Source organism: Vipera berus (assembly GCF_964194415.1).
Source record: "Vipera berus genome assembly, chromosome: 1".
NCBI lineage: Eukaryota > Metazoa > Chordata > Lepidosauria > Squamata > Viperidae > Vipera > Vipera berus.
In genome coordinates, this window is record NC_138202.1 from 23,968,919 (window position 1) to 23,994,713 (window position 25,795).

At 41.8% G+C, this 25,795-nt stretch overlaps 1 protein-coding gene across 1 annotated transcript in view; it reads left to right on the plus strand.

The window, feature by feature from the left end:
- Positions 1 to 244: 244 nt before the first annotated feature.
- The window catches only part of ERO1A (endoplasmic reticulum oxidoreductase 1 alpha), a 31,787-nt gene continuing 6,236 nt past the window's right edge, over positions 245 to 25,795 (plus strand). Inside the window, exons 1-12 of the mRNA XM_081333329.1 lie at positions 245 to 422; positions 9,783 to 9,902; positions 11,711 to 11,794; positions 13,658 to 13,696; positions 14,198 to 14,280; positions 15,438 to 15,511; positions 16,872 to 16,992; positions 18,540 to 18,586; positions 19,671 to 19,688; positions 20,242 to 20,268; positions 20,398 to 20,490; positions 22,824 to 23,070. Of these exons, the coding sequence (XP_081189455.1) occupies positions 303 to 422; positions 9,783 to 9,902; positions 11,711 to 11,794; positions 13,658 to 13,696; positions 14,198 to 14,280; positions 15,438 to 15,511; positions 16,872 to 16,992; positions 18,540 to 18,586; positions 19,671 to 19,688; positions 20,242 to 20,268; positions 20,398 to 20,490; positions 22,824 to 23,070 (1,073 nt within the window). The 5' untranslated portion in view covers positions 245 to 302. The remainder of the gene's footprint in view (positions 423 to 9,782; positions 9,903 to 11,710; positions 11,795 to 13,657; positions 13,697 to 14,197; positions 14,281 to 15,437; positions 15,512 to 16,871; positions 16,993 to 18,539; positions 18,587 to 19,670; positions 19,689 to 20,241; positions 20,269 to 20,397; positions 20,491 to 22,823; positions 23,071 to 25,795) is intronic.

Genomic DNA, 25,795 nt, shown 5'->3' on the forward strand with positions numbered 1-25,795 from the left:
CGAGGGGCCACGGAGGACCTGGGCAGGATGGTGCTGGCAGATCGGCGGACCCCGGGCAGGGAGGGTGACGGCGAGGCGAGGCCAAGCAAGGGACGAGGCTCTCGCCTGGCTTTTCGCCAAGGGGCCCCTCCCAGCGCAGAAGGGGAAAAGCCGCCGCGACGCCTCTTGTTGTGTGCGGGCTGCGCCGCACGTCCCCTCGAATGGAAAGATGACGCTCCGGCAGGAGGAAGGCGGGAGGCGTGTCTGCCCGGCGGAGCAGAAGATCTTCAGCCCAGGCTGGCTTTAGCTGCGGGAGAGGCGACATGTCGCTGGTGTTTTCTCGCCGCCTGTGTCGGGCGCTGCTGCTCCTCCTCCTCCTCGCCCTGCTCTCCAGAGGCGCTTCCGAGGAAGCCCCGACGGCGGAGCAGCGCTGCTTTTGTCAGGTGAGCCGGGCCGGCAGTTCAGCGGGTGCCTCCTTCGCCCACCCCGTAGGGCAGGGGTAGGCAACCTTGGCTCTTTTATGACTCGTGGACTTCAACTCCCAGAATTCCTGAGCCAGCATGGCTGGCTCAGGAATTCTGGGAGTTGAAGTCCACGAGTCATAAAAGAGCCAAGGTTGCCTACCCCTGCCGTAGGGTCTCACTCGGCAGATCCGAAATAGGTGCCGCGGGAGGAGAGCCGCTCTTCCCCGCGTGGTACCCGGCTCTGCTGGGGAAGCTTCTCTCTACAGTAGCGGGGCTCGGAGCCAGGCGGCGGCGACCCGGCTTTGGGCTTGGGCAGGTGTCCGAATGGGGGCGCGCCTCCTTCTTTGACGGCCCCCCGTCTGGAAAGGAAAGGCTTCACCCCCTTTCCCATTTCTCCCTGGATGTTTGGTGAGGGATTTGGGGCAAGAGTTGCAGTACCGTAAGCGCCAGGGCGGCGGGCTGGAGCTCTAACCCTCGCTAGGTAAGCCCCAAGGCGCAGGCATTCTCTGTAATTAAACCTGGGATCATCAAAGTGGAAGGGCCATTAACGCTACCGGAGCCCGGATCCTGCCTTTCTGGATAACTCGTTCCCACGGGCTATCTGGTTCTGTGAGGAGAAATTATGGCTTTTGGAAGGGCTAGAAAGATTAGGAAAAAGGGGCTTTGATGCTAAAAGGCGTTGTAAGGCTATCCTAGCGTGCTACAACATCTTTATTGCACCTACGATTAGCTATATTCAGGGCTTTTTTTGTCATAGAACGCTCAGAACGGAGTTCCGGCACCTTTTTTGGATGGAACCTTGTAGGGTAGGCAAGGCGGGTTGTATGACATTTGTGAATTCCAGCACCTTTTTCTTTTACAAAAAAAGCATTGGCTATATTATGGTTAGAGGGACGCAGTGGCTCAGTGGGTTAGGACGGTGAGCTTGTCGATCAGAAAGTTGGCAGTTTGGCGGATTGAATCCCGAGTAACAGAGTGAGCTCCTGTTACTTGTCCCAGCTTCTGCCAACCTAGCAGTTCGAAAGCACGTAAAAAATGCAAGTAGAAAAATAGGGAACACTACATTAGGAAGGTAACAGCTTCTGTCTGCCTTTGGCGTCTAGTCATGCTGGCCACATGACCACAGAGATGTCCTCAGACAAGCGCTGGCTCTTCGGCTTTGAAACAGAGATGAGCACCGGCCCCTGGAGTAGCGGAAACGACTAGCACACATGGGCAGGGGGGGGGAACCTTTACCTTTACCTTATATTATGGTTGGTGGCTGTTTCTTGGTGTTAGTGGAGGCTACATTCTTAAAAAAAAAGGATTCATCTCGACTCTCTTCTGTGTAAAACAAATTGTTGAAAGAAAGTTGGATGGAGGAACAGGAAAAGATGTGTAGAGCATCCTTTCCCAGGCTGGTACCTTCTAGATGTGTTGTAAACTGTTGGAAATTTTGCAGTTTGGGTTGGGCTTAACTACAGGGACCCAGATACTTGGTATGTTCCTTAGGATAAGTGGCTATCTTGGTAATTTTGGTAATGAGTCCTACGGGAAAGGGCGGTATATAAATTCAATAAAATTCAAATTCAAATTTGCTTTTTTAAAAAGTTTTTTTTAAAAATTCATAATAATGAATGGGAGGCTACTGTGTTGTAAAGCAAAGAAGCATCAACTTCAAACATGCTGTGTAGTATTTTTAATTATACCCTTAGGCTAGGGGTCCCCAATCCCCAGCAACCAGTCTGCACAAACAAACAAAGCCCCATCCGTGGGATGGAGGCAGCACACAAAACCACGCACCCTCTGGTATGTGGAAAACTTATCTCCACGGAACCAGTCCTTGGTGCCCCAAAGTTTGGGGATTTCTACCTTAGGCTACACAAAGCGTTGTAGCTGTATTTTGTTTGCTGTCTGATATATGGGGATTTTGTGATTGGTCACATCCACTGTGGTAGTCATTTCATGTGGAATTTTAACATGAAATTCACTAGTCTAAAATGTTGGTGACCCCTGGCTTAACATAAATAGCCATTGTAAATTATAAACTATATAAACCATAACGTGTTAACCCAGAGAACTCTGAATCTAGCAAGCTGTAATTTGAGTTACTTGAACCAGGTCTGAGAATTTCAATCCCAAAATACTGAGTCTGGAACTTTACATAATCACACAACAGTAGACCTCATTGAACTTATTGTAACTTCTGAGTGGACATGTAGAGCAAAACAACTAAAAATTGTTTCTCTGATGTGGCCCCTGGTTGTGTGGACTAATCTCTCATCTGAAACTATCTTGTCACATCCTAGAGTAGACCAAGCCTCGATAAAGACAAGAGCTCTTCCAAAGAGTTTTTGTTATTGATTAGAAGATAATGTCTGTGAGTGGGATGGGTGACTATTTTTAATGTGTAGTTTTATTATGATTTATTCTAATGGACAGTTTCACTTAACTGTGGATGATTCATTGCACTGTATTATGTTGTAATTGGAGGAGTCATTATACAATATGGTAGTATACAAGAAAGATTCCAAGTTTTCTTGTGGCTTCTCAGAAACTAATTGCTGTTATCTCTGGGTGGTTGTGCTAAGTATTCTTAAAGTTAGTCTATTTTTATTGCTAATTACCATGCCTATGATAAGAATTAAGTACCAGCAGAAGGAAATGTTTGTAGCTCAGGGTTGAGCTGTGGGGTCCTTGGTGATCTATGAACTTGGTATTCTTGCAGATGTTTCATTACCAAACTACCCGTGTTTCCCTGAAAGTAAGACCCGGTTTTATATTATTTTTGCCTCCAAAAGAGGCAGTAGGTTTTACTTTCGGGCGGTGTCATATTTTTTGTGACACCTGTCCCACCTCACGGCGGTGGCGCCAACAGCCCCATCCAGCACTGGCCCACTTCTGCTGTGGCCACTTGCGGCAGGAGGCTGTGCGGCACATTGCGCTGCCGCCGCCCCAACAACTCAACTTTTTTTAGTCCCACGAACTCCGTTTCCATGCAACAGGAGAGAAACACGCCATAGCTGGAATGCCATCTAGCTCTGAAATGGCAGAGGGGGACCAGGCGGGCCCCGCCCATCCTCCGTATGGTAGCATGGCAGTCCGGGTTGGGAGGGGAGTGAAAGGGAGCAAGGAACGGCTTGGCTTGTGGGCCCTGAAGGAAGCGGGTGTGAGGTGGGTAGGGCAGCTCCACCCTCTCCCCCACCTGCCTTGCCTTGTTGTGGCGGCAGCGGCACAATGTGTTGTGTGGCCTCCTGCCCCATTGCGGCAGCCAGGTGAGACAGAGTGGGCGGGGTCCTAATTAGGTTTTATTTTCGGAGTAGGACTTACATGAGGCCCATCCCCACAAATCAGGGTAGGTCTTTTTTTCGGGATGGGGTTTATTTTCGGGGAAACATGGTAGGTAACATCATCCGCATATTAAAGATCATCCTCATATCGCTGCTCTCATTTGCCAGCACTGATGATGTTGCCTAGTTTGGTAATGAAACTTCTGCAAAAGAGCATCAAGGAACCCTGTAAGAAAAAGTAACCGGATGGTCTCCAGATATTTAGGAATTCCATACCATTAATTCTAACCTTCATTACTCATGTCACAGGATATAATCCAAAGAAGGTTCCAGATTCCTGATTTGTGTGCTGTTTCAGATTAAGGCCTTGTTTTTATTAATAGGAACGTGTGTGTTTGAGGTGACACACATGATTGAGACCCGAATTAACTTTTTTTGAATATATGCTCCAATGAACATCATCACTTTTTTCAAGGTCCCTATTTACTGTGGTTGACTCCCTTCTAGGTAGATTGTGATTACTGTACTGTCAGACCTACCACAACCTAAGCCTCTAGGTAGAAATAATCCTTGGCTCCATTTGTTCAGAAAGGTATAGTTTATTAGAGATGAAGTGTATTACAGTAGTTTCTTTCATATATTGGGATTCATGCAGTAGGCTAAGCTGTAATGTCTTCTTGTTTATGATTTACTATTATACAAAGTCAGCCTATTATCATGTGTTCAGCAAGTAATCCATGGTTAAGAAAAGTATAATTCATTGTGTTGTACAAAAATAGCTGAGCTTGTTTGAGGCCAAATTGCGTACATCTCCAAACTGATGTATGTTGAGTTGGAATATCAGGCCATGTGGAGAGCATTGTTACAGAAAGGATGCTTTAAAGCAGACATGTCAAACGACGTCACGTGACATCGCGCAACGTATCAGGACATTTTTGCCATTGCTGGCAATGGGGTGGGCGCGGCTTCTGGATGACGCATCCAGCCCATGGGCCGGCAGTTTGACACCCCTGCTTTAAAGACATAGCTAGCAGAAACGTATTCCAGAATCACTCTGAATTGCGATTGCAGGGTTTACTCTAATCCTAACCTTCTTCACTGATCTTTCCTGAAATCAGCATTGCAAGAACAGCATACTCTTGATTTTTTGGTTTTGCAATTCCCTTCATTTGCCCATGTTGGTGTATTGATTGGTTCAGGCAGAGTATAATATAAATTGATTTTAAGAGGTACATGTTTATTTCAGAAGAAGTAATAAGGCACATTCATTCTTAAATTAATAGATATCCCTAATGACTAAGAATGAAAATTAGTTCACTCAAATTCTTACTGAGCTTTATATTCAGTGCTTTCATCTATAGCAAGCATGTCAAACTCGCGACGTAACGTGATGTTGCGTGACTTATCGGAGCTTTTTCCCTATTGCTGGCAATGGGGTCGGCGCGGTTTCGTCGCATCCGGCCCGTGGGCCGGCAGTTTAACACCCCTGATCTATAGGTATATTGCCCCTATTCTTTATCAAGGGAAGAGTTTATTGCTAGAAGACTAATTTTGTCTAGCATGGTTTGAGCATCTTTTAAGTTAAAGGGGCTCTCCCATCTTGTGGGACTGAATTCTAGAATATATACACAATATGTAATGACTGTGCTTAAGGTGCATTTCTGTTTGGCCTTTGTGAAGTTCTTACTGGTTGGCTCCATTGGATGATGTGATTTTTGTTTTAGTAGGAAGCATACATTAATAAACATACACTGATTAAAAATAATTGTATGCATTTGCAATGCTTGCCAGTCAAACCAACTCTCTCTGGATCATACAAGGAAGTGAGAAATTGCTACCAGCTGTAGGACTTCTTCAACAAATTTTGTTAGCACTTCAGTGTAAAACTTTTAATTGTGACTAATAACTTGAGTTCAACTACGAGGTGGAAGACAAATGGGTAGCTGTAGGAATCTCTCTCTCTCTCTCTCTGAACTTCCTTGTAAGGCCACGTGCTATAAATCTCCCTTCCCCGGAAATTACTCTTTTCTGAGCTGTTTTTCAGAGACTTGTCTCAATTTAGTTTCTGAAGCAAACAATCACACTGGTAAAACAATAACTGAATCACTGAGTAACTTGAGTACATTTGTTTTCAATGATAGGTTACGGAATGGATCTCTTCTTCCTCCCTTTAAAGAATAAATGATGATGATTAAATTAATTTAAGCCCTGCCATATTTGTTTAAAAAACACCCGTCATGAAAAGAATCAATAATGCACACAAACTAGAATAAATGCTTGTCTTTCAACAAAACTAAATATATAACAATTTTATTGCTTGTCACTTTTAAGTTGTTGTTGTTTTTTTTAAAAAAAGAAAGCCCGCATAAGTGGAATGGTTTTTACTGCCCATGAGAAAAATAGGGATCAGATGTTTTCCTTTGGGGTGACTCTTTCAACTTTTGCACGGTCTCAAACAAAAATAAATGTAATCTTGGATGGCTGAAGGAGGCTTCTGGACGGGGTGGAGATGTACCGTATATACTTGAGTATAAGCCGACTCGAGTATAAGCCGAGACCCCCAATTTCACCCCCAAAAACTGGAAAAAGTTGGTGACTTGAGTATAAGCCGATCCGCCGTTTTGCAAGCCTCCGCCGCCGGCTGCTTCGTTCCGCAGCGGAAAGAAGCAGGCAGGCTGCTTCGTTCCGCAGTGGAAAGAAGCAGCCTGCTTCGTTCAGGCTGCTTCGTTCCACAGCGGAAAGAAGCAGGCAGGCAGGGGGCGGAGGAACGGAGACCCGGCGACGTTTGGGGAGGTTTGGGCGCCTCTCCAAATATCCCCAAACGTCGCCGGGTCTCCGTTCCTCTGTGCCCTGCCTGCCTGCTTCTTTCCACAGCGGAAAGAAGCAGGCAGGCAGGGCACAGAGGAACGGAGACCCGGCGACGTTTGGGGATATTTGGAGAGGCGCCCAAACCTCCCCAAACGTCGCCGGGTCTCCGTTCCTCCGCCCCCTGCCTGCCTGCTTCTTTCCGCTGTGGAAAGAAGCAGGCAGGCAGGGCACAGAGGAACGGAGACCCGGCGACGTTTGGGGATATTTGGAGAGGCGCCCAAACCTCCCCAAACGTCGCCGGGTCTCCGTTCCTCCGCCTCCTGCCTGCCTGCTTCTTTCCGCTGTGGAAAGAAGCAGGCAGGCAGGGCACAGAGGAACGGAGACCCGGCGACGTTTGGGGATATTTGGAGAGGCGCCCAAACCTCCCCAAACGTCGCCGGGTCTCCGTTCCTCCGCCCCCTGCCTGCCTGCTTCTTTCCGCTGTGGAAAGAAGCAGGCAGGCAGGGCACAGAGGAACGGAGACCCGGCGACGTTTGGGGATATTTGGAGAGGCGCCCAAACCTCCCCAAACGTCGCCGGGTCTCCGTTCCTCCGCCCCCTGCCTGCCTGCTTCTTTCCGCTGTGGAAAGAAGCAGGCAGGCAGGGCACAGAGGAACGGAGACCCGGCGACGTTTGGGGATATTTGGAGAGGCGCCCAAACCTCCCCAAACGTCGCCGGGTCTCCGTTCCTCCGCCCCCTGCCTGCCTGCTTCTTTCTGCTGTGGAAAGAAGCAGGCAGGCAGGGCGCAGAGGAACGGAGACCCGGCTTCGTTTGGGGAGGTTTGGGGAGGTGCGCGCGCACCTCCCCAAACCTCCCCAAACTTCGGCAGGTCTCCGGACGGCGGTGGCTTGGGAGAGGTGAGCGTGATCCCGGACGCTCCAAAGCCTCGGCCGCGCACAAGTCCTCGGTAAGTTTTTTTGTTGACTGGAGTATAAGCCGAAGTGGAATTTTTCAGCCCAAAAAGTGGGCTGAAAAATTCGGCTTATACTCAAGTATATACGGTAATTTTGTTTTACTGAGGAGGTTTGGATGGAGAACAACAGGCTTCAGCTCAACCCTGGTACGATGGAGTGGCTATGAGTGGGGGAATTCCTTTTATCTGAGGGTTTACTATCTTTGGTATTGGATGGGATTGCACTGCTCCAATGAACCTGGTGTGTAATCTGGCGGTTCCTCCAGAACTCAGGGTTCTTGCTTAAGGAGCAGGTAACAGTTGTGGGTAGGAGAGCCTTTCCTCAGTTTTGTGTTGTGTAACAGTTGTGCTCTTTCCTGGATTGGGAAACTCTTTTCTTAATCACTCACATCCTGTTCATCTCAAGTATGGACTAGTGCAGTGTGCTGTACATGGGGCTACCCTTGAAAAATACCCAGAAGCTGCAGCTGGGGCAGAGCGTGGCTACACAGATAGTTCTGGGAACCCCCGGAGTGCAAGTGTAACATTTCTGCTGTGTGAGCAGCATTGGGTGCCAGTTTGCTTCTGGGTCCAATTTATGGTGTTGGTTAAATTGGTGCTTTTAACCCTTTCATAACATGGGACCAGGTTACCTGAGGAACCGTCTTGTTCCAATTACATTGACCTAGTCAGGCAGAGGCAATACGTTACAGACCTCATCTGATAAACATTTCTGATCAAATTCGGACCGGTGAATCTAGGAAGAAAATCTTTCTACCATTGCTATTTTACTTAAAACCAGAAGTAAATACTGATTTCCAGCAAAAACTACATAAAATTAGGTCATGTGATCATGAGAACCTGCAAACAGCCATAAATGTGGGCTGGTTGCTAAGCGCCGGACGTGTGATCATATGACCTTGAGGAGGGCAACCGTTGGAACTTCGGTATTGGAACATAGGGACCTTTGGGGGGAATCCATAATTTTGAATGGTTACTAAATGATTCGTTGTGAGTCGAGGATTATCTGTATGCCTTGTAGCTGAATATAATATGTATAAGGTAGAAGTTCCTGTGGATTTTACTCCACTATTCATTGTGGACTATTGGGGGCAGTGCTTATCTCTGTTTCAAGCCCATTGAGCTGTCCAAAGACATTTCTGCGGTCATGTGGCCAGCAAGTAATACATATACATGAAAGAAACCTTACTAAATTTGGTGAAATTTTAATTTAGACAAGTGAGTCCAGATTTCTGTGTAAGAGAAAGAGCCACTCCCTTATAGTTTAATATATCATAAGTTGGTTGTCAGGTGCAAGAATTAAGGAACAAGGATAGAGGTCTTACAAGTTTATTTCATGCTACCTTTCCACAGGAATCTGAGCTTCTAACGGTCGAGGTGAACTGGCACCAGATAAGGCTCAACGGACTTCGTGTGTGTAGGGGTGGACTTAGGTCTCTTACTGGAGGGTTAGAGACTCAATCTGATGATGTATTTGACCCCACCCTCGATTTCTGCCTGGGCACCTCCTACACTGAGGTAGATAGTAGAGTTCTTTAGTTTGGCAAGATTCTGTTTCTACCATGTTTTCTCCAAAGTAAGACCTATCCCGAAAATAAGCCCTAGCTTATAAGCCCTACCCCCCCCCCCCAATAAGCCCTAGTTTTGGGGCGGGGCGCATGCCTAAAAATCAAGCTAGGGGAGGGGTGGGGGAGTGGAGCTGCCTCCCATCCGCTGATGCCTCTTTTGGAGGCAATAAAAATAAAAATAAGAACGGGTCTTATTTTCGGGAAAACACAGTAGGTGTGGAACAATAAAAAAATCAGTTTGGAAGAATCACCAGTTGTCATTCTTGGTTTGGGGCCTGTCAATTTGGACATAATGGCCAATCAGAACATGGTACGTGCGTGCGTACTTTCCTCTTTTCAATAGCAAAAACCATTGAGCAAGTCTAAGAGAGTTGATCCAGTAAGAATGCTAGCTTGTTTAAAACAAAAAAACCCCTTAGGATTCATAATCCAGAAAAAAGTCCTCATAGTACTATGGGGCAAAGCCACAGCTACTGGTTTGAGTAACACTAAATTAAGCAAAATATCCTTTCCCCTCAAAAAAGAAGTGTAAAAATGTGAGGCAATGGGAGAAAGTGGAGTGAATGCCTCATGTCCTCTTCTAGTTTCAAGCATCTTTGGACACATTAAGAGCACAATTTTCTATCAAGCATAGAGATAATTTGGATCTCTGGCATTCAGATTTATTTTTTTACTAAATGCTGAGTAAATTGTTAAGTTTTGCTCTTTTTAAAATATCTAATCCTCTTTTTTTCTCATTAGGTCACCGGCCATTTAGATGACTGCACTTGTGATGTTGAGACAATTGATAACTTCAACAATTATAAACTTTTCCCCCAATTGCAAGAACTTCTACAAAGTGATTATTTCAGATATTACAAGGTAACTGTTAGAACTGATCTACATTTCATATGCATATACGCCCATATTCATCATGGCATTCTCTTTTTGGGGAAAGCATTAATGCAGAGTGGAGTAATAAACGCTAGGCCAAAGAAATTAAAAACATATAGTAAGAAAAAGCAGGTAAAACTTTTTATGCTTACAAACAATCTTTTCATTTCCATGCCCACTTACTAAGCTATCTTTTTTAAACTTATCACCTGTCTTGTTTGAGGATCTTACTAGCTCTGTCCAACCGAAACATTCTAAAACTTTCAGGCTGAGGAAGTCTGGGAGTTGAAGTCCACGAGTCATAAAAGAGCCAAGGTTGCCTACCCCTGGGCTAGTCTAAAGGAAAGAAGAAATAGCGGAGACATGATAGCAGTGTTCCAGTATCTGAGGGGCTGCCACAAGGCAGATGGCGCCAGGTTGTTCACCAAAGCACCAGAGGGAAGGATGAGAAAGAATGGTTGGAAATTGATCAAAGAGAGAAGCAACCTGGAATTAAGGAGAAATTTCCTGACAGTGAGGACAATCAAGCAGTGGAACAGCTTACCCCCAGAAATCGTGGGCGCTCCATCACTGGAGATTTTTAAGAAGAGACCTGTCTGAGATGGTATAGGTTCTCCTGTTTGAGCAGGGGGCTGGACTAGAAGACCTCCAAGGTCCCTTCCAGATTCTATTCTATTCTATTCTATTCTATTCTATTCTATTCTATTCTATTCTATTCTATTCTATTCTATTCTATTCTATTCTATTCTATTCTATTCTATTCTATTCTATTTTTAATGTTCTCAAAGTGTTTATAAATCTTTTTATCATCTTTTTCTTAGGGGATGAATATAGCATTAATTTCAGCTACATTCTTCAACTTATGACTCTTACCTTGAAATAAACCTCTGAATTACTCCATCCAACATTTCCTCACTTTCATTTCATCCCAAATCATTTTATCATTTTGATCTGTAAAAATAATTTTTCATTCCGCTAGTATAACTCCATAAACATCTGTGATATCCCAAACCTCTTGCTTTTCACATTGTTACAAGAAGCCGCCATGTTCTCTTTCCCCATTCATTTAGATTACAGTAATTTAACTTCTGATATTTTTTCATACTCTTCAGAACCCACCATAAAATAGTTCCAGCATTTTCTATTTTTTAAAAAATGCTGATTTTTTTGAGACTGCTTATTGTACATATGTAGGCATGTTTACTTTTTTTAGGAATCAAATCTGAGACAAAGATCTCAGCCTTACTTTTCAAATTCTTAAAAAATATATTCATAAAGGGGAAAAAAGGTTGTTTATGTGATATATCTAGTTTGGTGAAAAATAATGGTTAAGGAACCATGTTAGAAACCAGAAAACCAGTAAGTGACCAGCTTTAATTGTAGTTCTAGTCCTGCCTTAGGCATGAAAACCAGCTGGGTGATTTTGGGCCAGTCACACACTCTCAGCCCAACTCACCTCCCAGGGTGATTATTATGAGAAAAATAGGAGGAGGAAAAAGTATTAGGTATGTTAGCCACCTTGAGTTGTTTATCTAGATAATAGAAGTAAGAAGTCAATAATTAAAAGTATGGTTTAATGGATTGTCAAAAATATATTGCATTTAATTCCAACACCAATTCCAACAATTCAGCCCATTTTTCAGTTGCATGACTTAGTCTTGGTTGAAATAGGTAGTATTTTGATTATTGCTGAATCACAGAAGACAGTATTAGAAATAAATGACCAGACTTTTATTTATATCCTTAGTTTGTCTATAATTTAAAAACAGTATTCACCTTTTCCTCCTCTTTTCCAGGTTAACCTAAAGAAGCCTTGTCCTTTCTGGAGTGATGGTAGTCACTGTGGAGTTAGACACTGTGCTGTTAATCCATGCCCATCTGTAAGTATAAGGAAACAAAACAAAATCCTTTTCTATTTTCCAAATCCTGATATATTTTAATATATTCTATTTAGCCTGCAGAAGACTTACTCTATGGAGAATACAAATGCCAAACCTTAGCAAGATCCCAGCATGCTCCTTTGTTTTGTTTTGTTCTGAAAAATATGATAGAAAATCTGTTTCTTCTATTGGTTGTTTTAGAAGAACTGTCTGGCTTCTGTTTATTCTGTTGATGATATGACTCCCTGTACATGCTCAGAGAATACATAAGCTCTCCTTGCCTATTCATGGAGCTCTCCTAGCCCTTCTTCTTCTCCATATGAGGGCCATCAGATGTTTCTTCAGAATTTCATCAGAGGGAAATAATGATTCCAGGAGTGGAGAGAGGCCTAGCCTTTGTAGCCCCTTGTTCCATCTGTAATCCCTGTTAATACATTGAAAGCAGGTATATAAATATCACATCTTCAACCAACATGAAGTTCGCAGTATATTGAAAGTACTGTGTGGTACACCTGGAACTTGTCAGAAGTGAATTGATAGCTTTCACATAATAAAATGTTACATGGTTAAACCAGGTAGTTGAAGGACTGCTATGCCCTCATGTCTCTTTAAGATCTTTTGGTGAAACTATTTTGTGGCCCGCCTTCTGGTTTGAATGGATAGAAATTGAAGTTTCCTCAAAAAATGGTATCTTGTTCTGGAATGTCTTTTCCAATTCCTGTACTTTGTACTTTTTTATATCAATGTTAAGAATTAGTTTTACTGGATTGGGATTTTTTTTAAAAAAAACATTTTTGGTTTTTATGGGTTAAGAAAACCAAGATCATGGCATCTGACCCTCTCAATTCCTGGCAAATAGATGGGGAAGAAATAGAGGTAGTGACAGATTTTATTTTCCTGGGCTCCAAGATCACCGCAGACAGGGACTGCAGCCAAGAAATTAAAAGATGCTTGCTCCTGGGGAGGAAAGCCATGGCAAATCTAGACAGCACACTAAAAAGCAGAGACATCACCCTGCCAACAAAAGTGTATAGTCAAGGCTATGGTCTTCCCAGTTGCAATGTATAGCTGTGAAAGTTGGCCCGTAAGAAAGGCTGAGCGCCAAAGAATTGAGGCCTTTGAATTATGGTGCTGGAGAAGACTCCTGCAAGTCCCTTGGACTGCAAGGCGATTAAACCGGTCAGTCCTAGAAGAGATCAACCCTGACTGCTCTTTAGAAGACCAGATTCTGAAGTTGAAACTCAAATACTTTGGCCACCTAATGAGAAGGAAGGACTCACTGGAGAAGAGCCTAATGCTGGGAAAGATTGAGGGCAAGAGAAGAAGGGGACGACAGAGAATGAGGTGGCTGGATGGAGTCACTGAAGCAGTAGGCGTGAGCCTAGATGGACTCCAGAAGATGGTAGAGGACAGGAAGGCCTGGAGGAATGTTGTCCATGGGGTTGCGATGGGTCGGACACGACTTCACAACTAACAGCAACAACAACATGGGTTTATTATTACATTTCTGATGTTTCTAATTTAATACCACTTTTGATATTATTCTGCTGTTATGGATTATTGGATGTTCTTTGTCATGCTTGCTCTGTTAGGTAATTTCTGATCTAAAAATAATTTCAGTTGAAGGAGAATGAAATATGTCTTATTTTGTGACAGTAGTAATAAAAATTAAAAGATTAGAAAAAGGATCATGACTCATCAAAAAGCTACTGGTTTTCACTTAGAGCTTGCCTGTTCTGAATTGTAAGCCTAATTTTAACAAAAAGTATTAAAACAGTTATGATGGCTTGTCTAAGAAAGCATAGTTTAATAGGCCTATTAAATAAATGCATCAAACCTGACCTTATTATCTCTTGTTTCCAGGAAGCAGTTCCTTGTGGAATTAGATCAGAGACTAATAAGGTAAGTAACAATCAGGTCCAGTCAGAACTCACTGGACTGAGGATAACTGTCCTGTTGTCTATGTGTGTTGAAGAGAGAAACATTGTTTTTTCCCCTTAAACTAATGGAATCTTGAATCATGAATCATTGTGATAACCATCAACTGACTTGGCCTAGGCCTGTCATTCCAATTTCAAGTATGCATTTAAGATCCCAAAAAACATGCATCCCTAAAAAAGCTCCTAGGTTTGTCTAGTGACTATTAGGAATTCTGGGAGTTGAAGTCCACGCATCATAAAAGAGCCAAGGTTGCCTACTTCTGTATTAGACTAATGCTTTAGCTAAAATAGAGACAAACAAGGATTTTTAAAAAACCGATCACAAGGAAAGAGGGTAAGGGATCCTGAGTGGCACATGGCCCATCTAGTGGACAGGCTGGAGTTGGTCTGAGGATTGCTGGTTGCTAACTCACAGCGATGAGTGCACTTGACTCAATCCCACATCTTCTGTCCTCTTTTACAGTATTCAGAAGCATCTGCTGCCACTCCATTTGCTGAAATCTGTGAAAAAGCAGAAAACCTTGGGGCTGTTGACAAATCTTTGAGGTATAATTTGTTTTTCTGAATAAACATGATGGGGTGTTTGCTGGTCATGTGCATTTTCTTCTTCCCCTAGAAGTTAGTTTATTTGATTTTTATCCCGCCTTCATTACTTTACGAGTAACTCAAGACAGTGAACATACCTAATACTTTTTCCTCCTCTTATTTTCCCTACAACAACAACTCTTTGAGGCGAGTTGGGCTGAGAGAGTGGCTGGCCCAAAATCGCCCAGCTGGCTTTCATGCCTAATGTGGGACTAGAACTTACGGTCTCCTGGTTTCTAAGCCAGCACCTTAACACTTTAGCTCGTACTGTTTACTGTAGTCTGCCTGGACCCACTTTGTCAGAGGGCTAATGGAGGAATTGTGTATCCTTTCCTCTGCAGAAGCCACTGGTGACTTTTATGTAAAAATTGTTTCATTTGTAAACCCCTTACTTTCGGGGGGCGGCCCTTTGTCCACAAGCAGTAAGTAGTTCAAGTACTTAATTTTACCTAAGAAGCAAGTTTCCCTTCTGTTCTGCAGGCATGGGTACTTATAAAAGTACCTTAAAAAGGGGGGGACATTTTTCTAGTTTGGCAACATCTGTTGCAATTATTCCAGCCAATTGCACTAGCACTTAGACTTATAGCAATAGAACTTAGATTTATATACCACTTCATAGTGCTTTACAGCTCTCTCTGAGTGGTTTACAGAGTCAGCTTATTCCCCCCAACAATCTGGGTCCTCATTTTACCGACCTCGAAAGGATGGAAGGCTGAGTCAGATATGGTAAGTGGCTTGGGCAGCACAATGTGCTTAGCCATAGTTTGTTTTAATTAAAGTGTATTGTATGAATGATTAAGCTATGTTTGCACATGACATTCAGTTATAAAATGAGGTTTCCAAACCACAATTGTTGGATTCATCTTAACATAAATCAAAACCAAGCGAACTTTATCAGGTTTTAGTGCAAGTGGTGTTTCAGTTATATATTCACCCGTGTTGAAGTGCCAAATTCAGGGTTCCTGCCAGCCCTCTTAACTGTTACTAACCAATGTTCTTGGGCATGCTGATACTAACTACGTGTGACACTTTCACACCTCCCACAGTCATTTTACCTAGGCCCCTGTATTTATGCAGAACCATTTTCATACACAAACATTTTCTTACTTGTTTTGCAGTGAAGAAACTGCACGAGCTATGGTTCAATGGACTCGGCATGATGATTCTTCAGAAAACTTTTGCGAAGCTGATGGTACTGTTTGTGTCTCCATTGCCTGTGTTTCTATCGAGGCATCTAAGGTGGTTGCAAGGATGACAGAATAGCAGAGTTAGAAAGGACCTTGGAGGTCTTCTACTACAACCCTCTGCTCAAGCAGAGAAACCCTATATCATTTCAGACAAATGGTCGTCCAATCTCCTTAAAAGCCTCCAGTGTTGGAGTACCCACAACTTCTGGAGAATTCAAAGAAAGTTGGCATATGTGTTTGAGATACACAGAGATATTATTATTATTTTGATGCTCAGCCTCTTATGTAAAATTTAAGCAAACTCCTCTAAATTACCTGGAGTGGGAGGAGAAGGTTAAGGTCAAAAGAACAAAGGAAAAGGCTATGGTCAATGACATCAAAGTGGCAGGTATGGCCAGGTGATGAAGGCCATTCCTTTTTACATGTGTAGGTTGGGTGCATTGCACATTAGAAAGGAACAGAGTTTTGATTGCCTAGTATGCCCACCGTTTTGATATTGATGCCACAGTGGACACATCTCTTTGCAAGTCTGCCCTGTTTATGTAAAAAACAGAAGGAATTTTAATGCCAACTTTAGTGTCAAAAGAGATAATGGGGAAAATTTCAGGAGCAGCTGCAATTCTCAAATCTGAAATGGAGCACGTTGCTGGGCCAGCACCATAAAAACCTATGTATAGGGAGACCACAAGGCAGATCAACTGCTTCTTCCCAATGGCGATCTTCAGAAAAAATGGGCCGAGTCACGATGGAAGAGGTGGTGAGTTAGAGGTAGGACCTAGTGTGGTGGGAAGCAGTCCCAAAGGGATGGGAGGTGGGTAGTGTAGTATAGGTGGCTTGGGTTGGGGAGGGGGGCTGGGTGCAGGCTGCATGTGAGCTGGGGAAGTGTTGCGTTGTGGACATGGCCCTGCAGCAGGTCTCCCAGGGCCTCTCCAATGACTTGAGCCACTCTATACTCTGCTTAATGATTGCAAAGATTGTGCTTGTTAAGCAAGGTGATTGTGTGGATGCCTTGCTTAACAACCAGTATAACACATGATTGTAATGGACAGGCTCCATTGCAGTTGTAAATCAAGGATTACCTGCAGCACTTCCTATGTTTGAAGAATGAAATGATTCCAAACCATCATGGAAGCTTTTGATACTTTTGTCAGACTCTTGCCTGATTAAATGAGGAGGAGGAGGGTGCCTTGCACAGCATGAGTCCACAACTGAGAAAGTTGTGTTTCTTTTCCTCTCATTTGTTTCATGTTGGGAAAAAATGGAACACTCTGAGGTAAACATTAGAAAAGCAATTGGCAAGATGCATTCTGAAATGCATTCTTATTCTCTATCTCTCTTTTTAATGCAGTACTTTTTCCTTCCCAGATATCCACTCTCCTGAAGCAGAGTATGTAGATTTGCTTCTTAATCCAGAACGTTACACTGGCTACAAAGGTCCTGAAGCCTGGAAGATTTGGAACAGTATTTATGAAGAAAACTGTTTTAAGTATGTTCATTTGGCCAAGCTTTAACATTTTAAGATTTTTTCCCCAAAAGATACTCATCTATTTTCCTCCTGGCTACATTTCCTACTGATTTCTATCACTGGGCTATTTATTTATATTTTTAACATCTTTATAGCCTGCCTTTCAATCTAGTTGCTGAAGTAACCTCAAAAACAGCAAAGTAATAGAATAGTTTTAGCCTCAGTGCATGGAAAAGATGTTTGTAAATGCCTTTAAAAGGGTGAAAAAGTAACAGCATTTTAAATACACACAGACACTGACTCACATGCTATTGTAACTCAGTTAACCATGGCTTATTAAAAAATATGGAGTTGGCTGGCATCACACAACCAAATCCATGCTCTGCAAACAGAGTGACTGTATTTCCTCAACTTTTTGAACTAAAACACACTATTTAATAAAAGAATGGAGCTGTCTTGTGGCTTATCTTGGGGATTTCAGCTTTGCAGACATGTCCTCAGTACAGATCTCAGCTCTGCCACAAATTCCTTTGATGACCTTTGGCAACGTATTTTTTCAGCCTTTGTTTCCCATATCTCCAGAGCAGACGAATATTACGTTACAGTTATGCTGGTTTTGTGGTGCCGTTCTGCCTCCACATTTCATGCCACTCACATCTGAACATAAGAGATGAAAGGAGTTATGATGAAGAAAAGCAGATTTAATTTACTTTCATTACATTCTTTGCCCCATCTGTTCTCTTCACATCAAAGGTTGACAGCAGCCAGCATAATCTGAAAAAAAAAATCAGCTCAGTTCAAATGTTAGAGCAGAAGGTTTTGGGGAAAATTCTTTATACTCTATCAAGTTCTCTAACTGGGAACCTTCCAGAGGTGTCGACTAAACTCTGAAAATCACAGTCCAAACACATTTGGAAGGTTTTTTTTAATGGGGACAAGCTGTTCTGTATTATCCAAAGAAAGGCATGTTGTTCAAATTCTTGAAGACTGCATGTAAATATGAAGGATTAACTTGTGTAGAGTTAGCCATATTTTATTTTATTTTATTTTAATTCCATTTATATCCCACCCTTCTCCGAAGACTCAGGGCGGCTTACAAGCTTAGCAGTAGCCTTCATTCTATGTATATGCCTGCTTATTAGGGCTTTCACACACACCCCAAGCGGCATTATTACAAAGTCAGCTTAATTGCCCCCAACAATCTGGGTCCTCATTTTACATACCTCGGAAGGATGGAAGGCTGAGTCAACCTTGAGCCTGGTGGGACTCGAACCTGCACTAATTGCAGGCATGTAGACTATCTGAGAGAATGCAGCATATACAACTTGACTTGTCCTAAGGCAATATCTTCTGCACTTCCTACTTCGCATTCAGCTCTTAAACTCAGAGTGATTTGGGGCCAGCTTATTTTTTACCTATGTCACAGGTAAAAAGTGATTTTATTTGCTAGAAATTGCAATGAAAATAATCCAGTTCTATGGTGGTCAATTGCTTTTAGTTATACCTTTAACCAATATTATTTGTACAAGCTTTTAACTATAAATAATTAAAATACATTTATCTTATAGGCCGCGCTCGGTAAAAAGGCCTTTAAATCCACTGGCTTCTGGCAGAGGTAAACTTATCTTTCCATTATTTTTTAAGAGAAAGTTGATATTTTTAGTGGACTGAGTTGCCATGTTTTTGCAAGTGTTAGGGTTATTGATAAAAGAAGAGGTGGGCAAAATTCAAATTGAATTAAAATTTTCTGATGCCTACTAATGTCACATTTCATGCTATTATACTATAAAAATGGGAGGACAATCAAAAGAGGGAAAAGTGGCAAATAAGTATAGAATGGAGTAAAAAATGGGAAGAAAGCGAATAGAAACAATACATTCTTAAGATATTGTCCACTTAAGTGATTAAGGCACCAGGCTAGAAACTGGAAGACTGTTTGTTCAAATTCCATCTCAGTCATGAAAGCTAGCCGGGTGACCTTGAGCCAGTTATTCTTTCTCAGCCTAACCTACCTCACAGGGTTATTGTTGTGGGGAAAGTAGGAGAAGGCAGGAATATTAGATATGTTCTCTGCCTTGAGTTATTTGTTAAAAAAAATAAAGGCAGGATACAAACAAAATCCTTATGTATAAAAAATGTAGGCTACAAGGAGTATTACTGATATTGCAAGAACTCAAAAGATGGCCGAATAAGATTCTTTGTAGGATAGTAATAATGCTAAAGTATTTTGATTAGCTGCATGCCCCTCACCATCAGCCTGGAGATCTGGAATAAATTGTGTAAGTCTGATCAATGACTGAACTAAAGTAGTTTCACTCCGAATCATGTAAGTCTGGGGAAAAGAAACATAATAAATTCAGCAAAGCAAGATAAGATCATTACTATTTTAAAACAAAGTAGTAGTTCTTGGAGTAGAATGGAGATTGGTGCACAAGCTTAATATTTCTAGTATCAGTTGTATTACATTATGTTAGGCAATGGCTGTTCACTGGAGGCTTTGGACTGCAACTCCCATAATCCTTTACTATTGGCTTTACTGTCTAAGGTTGATGGGAAAGGAAACTCAAAACATTTAGAGGCGCAAATATTTTCTACTTTATCAGAGTGCTGATACCCATAAAAGGAGCCTAGAGATAACAAGACATTTAATCAATTCTGATTGAAATGTAATCTCTTCTTTTTTAAATTTGCTTTTACAGGAGCAAGAGAAAATGAAGGTGAGTGCCTTTCCAGCAATAACCAAGAGGGTAGATATATTGACAGGTGTTAATTATTTGTCACTGGAAAAAAAGTAGTCGGGATTTAGCAAAATGCACACTGACTGCCATTTCTTCTTCCCTTCTTTACACTTCATACTCATTCTTCCAAAATTAGGTGCCCTCCAGATGTGTTAGGACTTCACTATGTTAGTTGGAAGGTGCCAGATTCATAAACACTATGAAACCTAGTTGAGCTCCTGCTTCTTCTTAACAGTCCTTTATTCTGCTGTTGGAAGAATATGTTGCCATCATATACCAATGTACAGTATTAGTTGATAGGATTGGAGCTAAGAAGAGTTAAGACCATTTTACTAATGTGTGTGGCAGGAGGAGATGGATGTACCTACTTCAGGGTCATGAGATGCAATGCTGAGACAAGACCCTGATTTTGGGGGGAAAATCTTCATATACTCTAGTAGTCAACCTTGGCATTAGATGCAACAAATGAAACTATCATAGATAGCTTTCTGTTGTGAGAAAACCTTTGTGATGGCTCTTTCTCTCTTTTCAGGGAATATGTTTTACAGCTGGTTGCAAGGTAACTGTTTTTTTTTACCACTTTAACTAATGGACTGCGGATTGCATTGCAGATGCGATGTTGATTACCCGGCAGAATTAAATTTCTATCCTTTGAATTGCCATAGTTTTCCCTCAATGTTTTTAACAGATCTCTGTGTGGAGAAGAGAGCTTTCTACAAACTTATTTCTGGTCTTCATGCAAGCATCAACATTCATCTCAGTGCCAGATACCTTTTGCAAGGTTGGTGGCCTCACTTTCTTCTTAATGCTCAAAAGCAGCTTTTTCCAACTTCTAGACAGGGGAAGGGGAAGAATAGCATCACGTGACCATTTCTTCTGCTCCATTGCCAGAGTGGCAAATGTGAACTCTTTGAGATTTCCTTTCACTTCCTTCGACACCCAAAACTTGACTTAAAACCTCAACAACTTGTGATGGAAATTCCTTACGATGGAAATTCTGGTCTGAATTGTTGTCACAAGTCAAGGACTATCTGTAATGCAATATATTAACATAATGAACATCAGACTTGAATAGTTAGACAATCTGAGCTGTCATGAAAAGAATCTAAATTAAAAAAAAAATATGAACTGAATTTGGACCTTTACTGATTTTTCAGTAAACTGTGGGCCCACACTTTCAGTTGTATAAGATGTTGCTTAATAGCATAAATTTGCTTAGTTTTAATCTTGATTTGTTTTCTTTGTTGTGCAAACCCAAGCAATTTGTTAGGTTTATGATTTAGCATTATGTGAAATCAGAACAGGTGTTCATTCAATAACCAGATTAAGTGCGTTATGTGCATTGAACATAACACATTTGATTGAACCGTCTTCATTGTGTGTGTAAAGAAAGACGCTAGCATGTGATTCAGGAAAGCGAGGCTTAGTTAGATGTATGGCTTCTGGGAAGAAAGAAAACAAAGTTTGTTAGGTTTTATTATGACTGTTCACATATTTTTTAGCCCAATACTGATTTAATCAAATGACTGAGCAAAACAGAAAAGAGAAGTTTTACAAGAAGTTCTGAGGCAATAAAATGCATGATGAAAGAGCCAAACCACACGTAAAATGGGAAATATGAGATCATAGAATGTCTTGAGCTTTGTTTCACCTTTCAGCAGTATCAAATTTTAATTGGATTAGCCATACTAGCAAAAAAGCTTCTTTAATATTTTATTTATGTGTTGTTTTCCCTGATCTAGATGGTTTTCTTTTTTCATATGCTATCAAGAGGTCCCTAGCTGAGTCTTTTGTTTACCTTTATCAGTGAATTTAAGACACATGGAACAAAAAAAAGTGTGTCTTTGAAGATATCACAGGGGGGAAAACTTCCTGCAGTGACTGAAAAGTGGCAAATATATGAAACAGAAATATGTTTGTTTGATTGATTTGATCTGATTTATAAGAGTGCTCAAGCACTTAGACGTATATACTGCTTCACATTGCTTTACAGCCCTCTCTAAGCAGTTTACAGAGTCAGCATATTGCCCTCAACAGTCTAGGTCCTTGTTTTACTGACCTTGGTAGGATGGAAGGCTGAGTCAATTTTGAGCCGGTGAGAACCAAATTACCAAACTGCAGGCAGCTGGCAGGCAGTAGAAGTAGCCTGTAATAAAGGTAAAGTTTCCCCTGCACATGCGTGCTAGTTGTTTCCAACTCTAGGGGCCGGTGCTCATCTCTGTTTCAAAGCCGAAGAGCCAGCACTTGTCCAAGGACAACTCCGTGGTCATGTGGCCGGCATGACTAGATGCCAAAGGCGCACGGAACGCTGTTACCTTCCCACCGTAGTGGTCCCTATTTTTCTACTTGCATTTTTACGTGCTTTCGAACTGCTAGGTTGGCAGAAGCTGGGACGAGTAACAGGCGCTCACTCTGTTCCGCGGCACTCAGGATTCGACCCGCCAAACTGCCGACCTTCCGATCGACAAGCTCAGCATCCTAACCCACTGAGCCACCGCATCCCGTAGCCTGTAATACTGCAATCTAACCATTGTGACACCACAGCTCATACTGTAAAAACCACAGCCAGCCAGAAGGAGAAAGATCATCCTTTCTAAAAACAATATCACACAGAGGATTGGATTGAATTAGATTAGATTAGATTAGATTAGATTAGGGTTGTTTTTTTCTCCTGCCTTTATTGTTTTTATAAATAACTCAAGGCAGCAAACATATCCAATTTTCCTTTCTCCTCCTATTTTCCCTACTACAACAACGCTGTGTGGAGAGTTAGGCTAAGAAAGAGGGACTGGCCCAAAGTAACCCAGCCGGCTTTCATGCCTTAAATTGGACTAGAACTCACAATCTCCTGGTTTCTAGCCGGGTGCCTTACTTGGAGAAACAGCCTGTTTTTACGGGGCCTTCTAAATACTGAAGTTGGCATGCTTCAAGTCTCATCCATTAAGCAATGTCATTTGATGGGACTCACAAACTATGCTTTATCTGTTAAATGTCTACGAAGATGGGGAGTTGCTTAGGATGAGATGGTTGAGGCTTGTCATGAATTATTCTTGAGTACAGCTACCTTCAATATTACCTTTAGCTTAATACAAGCCCTTTCTTTTCTTTCATAAGACACATGGGCAGAGAAGAAATGGGGGCACAATGTTACAGAGTTCCAGCTGCGTTTTGATGAGGTCTTGACACAAAGCGAAGGTCCCAGGAGGCTGAAGAACCTGTATTTCATCTATCTAATTGAGTTACGGGCCCTCTCAAAAATTTTGCCCTTTTTTGAACGCCCTGATTTCCAGCTATTCACAGGGGACGAGGATCAAGATGTAAAAAACAAGAACCGCCTCCTGGAAATTCTTCATTTAATAAAGTAAGTGCAATCCATTTCAATGTGCTTCTTTGGTCACCCCAAGTATGGTGTGCTGTTTCTAATTATTTTTGCTTGTTAGTGGTTATTTTTAATGGATTATTAGCCTCCCAGAATTGGATGTTGAGTGGGCATAAATTGAATACATAACAAAATAAACAGAGTCCTTGGGTTGATGGAATGTTTGCGCTGCAAAGAGCAGGTTTTTATTCACTTCTGTAAAGTAACCAGTTCAAACAAGTTTTTAATGTAGATCAATTCTTTAATTCCAGATATTATCGGAAGTCACTAAAAAGCGTTTTAAATAATTTTTTGAATGTTGGAACAATATTGGGAAAATGCTAAATAATATTATAAATCTATTCATGTTTCATATGTATATTTAAAGCATCTGAAAATTACAGCCTTTTCTCCATCCTAATCACTGAAGGATGAAAAAAAAATATTTATTTATTTCCCCCCCTTTATTATTTTGATAAATAACTCAAGACAGCTAACATACCTAATACTCCTTCCTCCTCCTATTTTCCCCACAACAACAACAACCCTGTGAGGAGAGTTGGGTTGAATGAGAGGGACTGGTCAAAGGTTATCCATGCCTACAGTGGGACTAGAACTCACAGTCTCCTGGCTTCTAGCCTGATGCTTTCACCTCTACACCAAAAGTGAGGAGTAAAGAACTTAAGATAAAGTTTGTAGCCCATTTATTTCATAAGATGCACAGTGATACATTCATTGCACACTGTATAAGAGAGCCAAACTAGGAACATTCCAGACAGATTCAGTAACTAAACTAGGCATAGAAATCAGGCATTCCAAGCTGCAGCCCACTCAGAAAGGGATTTTCTTGCTCAAGCTGAAATAGGATGCGGCTTATTAAATCGTGTAAGTATTCTCTGCACCTTTTAAAATCTTACCTTTCCCATTTTTCTTTGTTAGGATCCATCATATTTATCAAATGAGCCACTGGTCCTACTAATTTGAGAAGCCTTGCAAAATGGGCTGCATAGATGTTAAATAAATAAATAAGAATAGAATAAGTGTTCTAATATTTAAAGGGCTGCCCCAGGGAAGAGGGGGTGGATTTATTTTCTATAGCACCTGAGAGCAGAACAAGAACCAACAGAGTGGATATTTAATATGGAGAGATCCAAACTAACTATGAGAGTGAGAATACAGTGGAACGGCTTGCCTTGTGGGATGGTGGGTATTCTATCCCAGGGCTTTTCAACCTTTCCACCGATTGTACCATTTTTAGGATATGGCAACATCTGAGTACTACCAGTCACCTAGCAAGGGGTCAAAAACTTGATGACCAAAAAAAAGGGAAAAAGTGATGACGTACAGGTAGTCCTCAACTTACAACAGTTCGCTTAGTGACTGTTCGAAGTTACAGTAACACTGAGAAAAGTGCCCCCCAAACCACAGCTGAGCAAGACACCTGAGTTAAGAAAGAGTTAAGAATTGGGCGTTTCCATAGGAACCTGGGGCAGAAACTGTAAGATAAAGAGATGTGAGCAGGGGAGCAAGAAGCTAAACTGATAAAGAAAAGATAGCTATCACATAGAGAGGAGTCAATTTTAAACCAAAGTGATGACCTATAAAGCCCTTAATGGCTTGGGTCCGGACTATCTAAGGGAACACCTGCTGCCGGCATCAACTTCCCATCGTCCTGTGCACTCCCACAGGGAGGGCCTTCTCAGGGTTCCGCCGGTTAAGGAATGCCGGCGGGTTATTCCCAGGGGAAGGGCGTTCTCTGTGGCTGCGCCAGCCCTATGGAACCAACTGCCCACAGAACATAGGATTGCCCCCGACCTTCGTTCATTTCGCCGGGACCTGAAAACTTGGCTCTTCGAGCTGTCTGGCCCAGACTGAGGGGTTTTTAATTTTTAATTGGATTTTAGACTTAATTTTTAGGGCTTAAATTTAATTACTGTTTTAACTGATTTTAACTTTTGTATTTCATGTTTTAATTGCCTTGTAAACCGCCCTGAGTCCTACGGGAATAGGGCGGTATATAAACTCAATAAATAAATAAATAAATAAATAAATAAATAAATAAATAAATAAATAAATAAATAAACAAACTTTAATTCTGAAAATAAGAACTAAGTTTTATTAAAATACAGTTTACCCTAAGCAATTTACATATTACAGTAGTTCATACAGGTTTGCTGTTAAATAACATTTCAATTGTTCACAAGCAAGCAATTAATATAATATATAGTATAGTATCTCTGCTTAAGCAAGAGATGCTATATTATTAGGAAAAGAACTGAGAGGATATATTAGTTACCAGATCTAGATAGAAATCAAGATGGCAGCAATGAATTACAAGCATATTGTGGGCTGACCCATACAACCAGCTCCTCCTAATGTGCGTGTGGGTTTCTCAAGTGCAAGAATACACAATACTCTGCTTGTACCCAGCCCACCTGAGAAGTAACCTCCGTTCATCTTTTCCTTCTGCATATCAAAATACTGGTTTTTGACTTCTACCAGTTCAAGCAATAAAGTCATCTACTGCTCTTCATTTCATTGTAGGAAGCCCCTCCATTTTATTTGGCTATTTATTTGGCTATAGGTAGTCCTAGATTTATGATGGGTAAATAAGCATGGAATTATGGTCATAAATTATACTGGTTGTTAAGTGAGTCAGCCCAATTTTATTACCTTTTAGCAGTGGTAATTAACAAATGGAGTGTTCTTTAAGCAAACCCATTGTCTG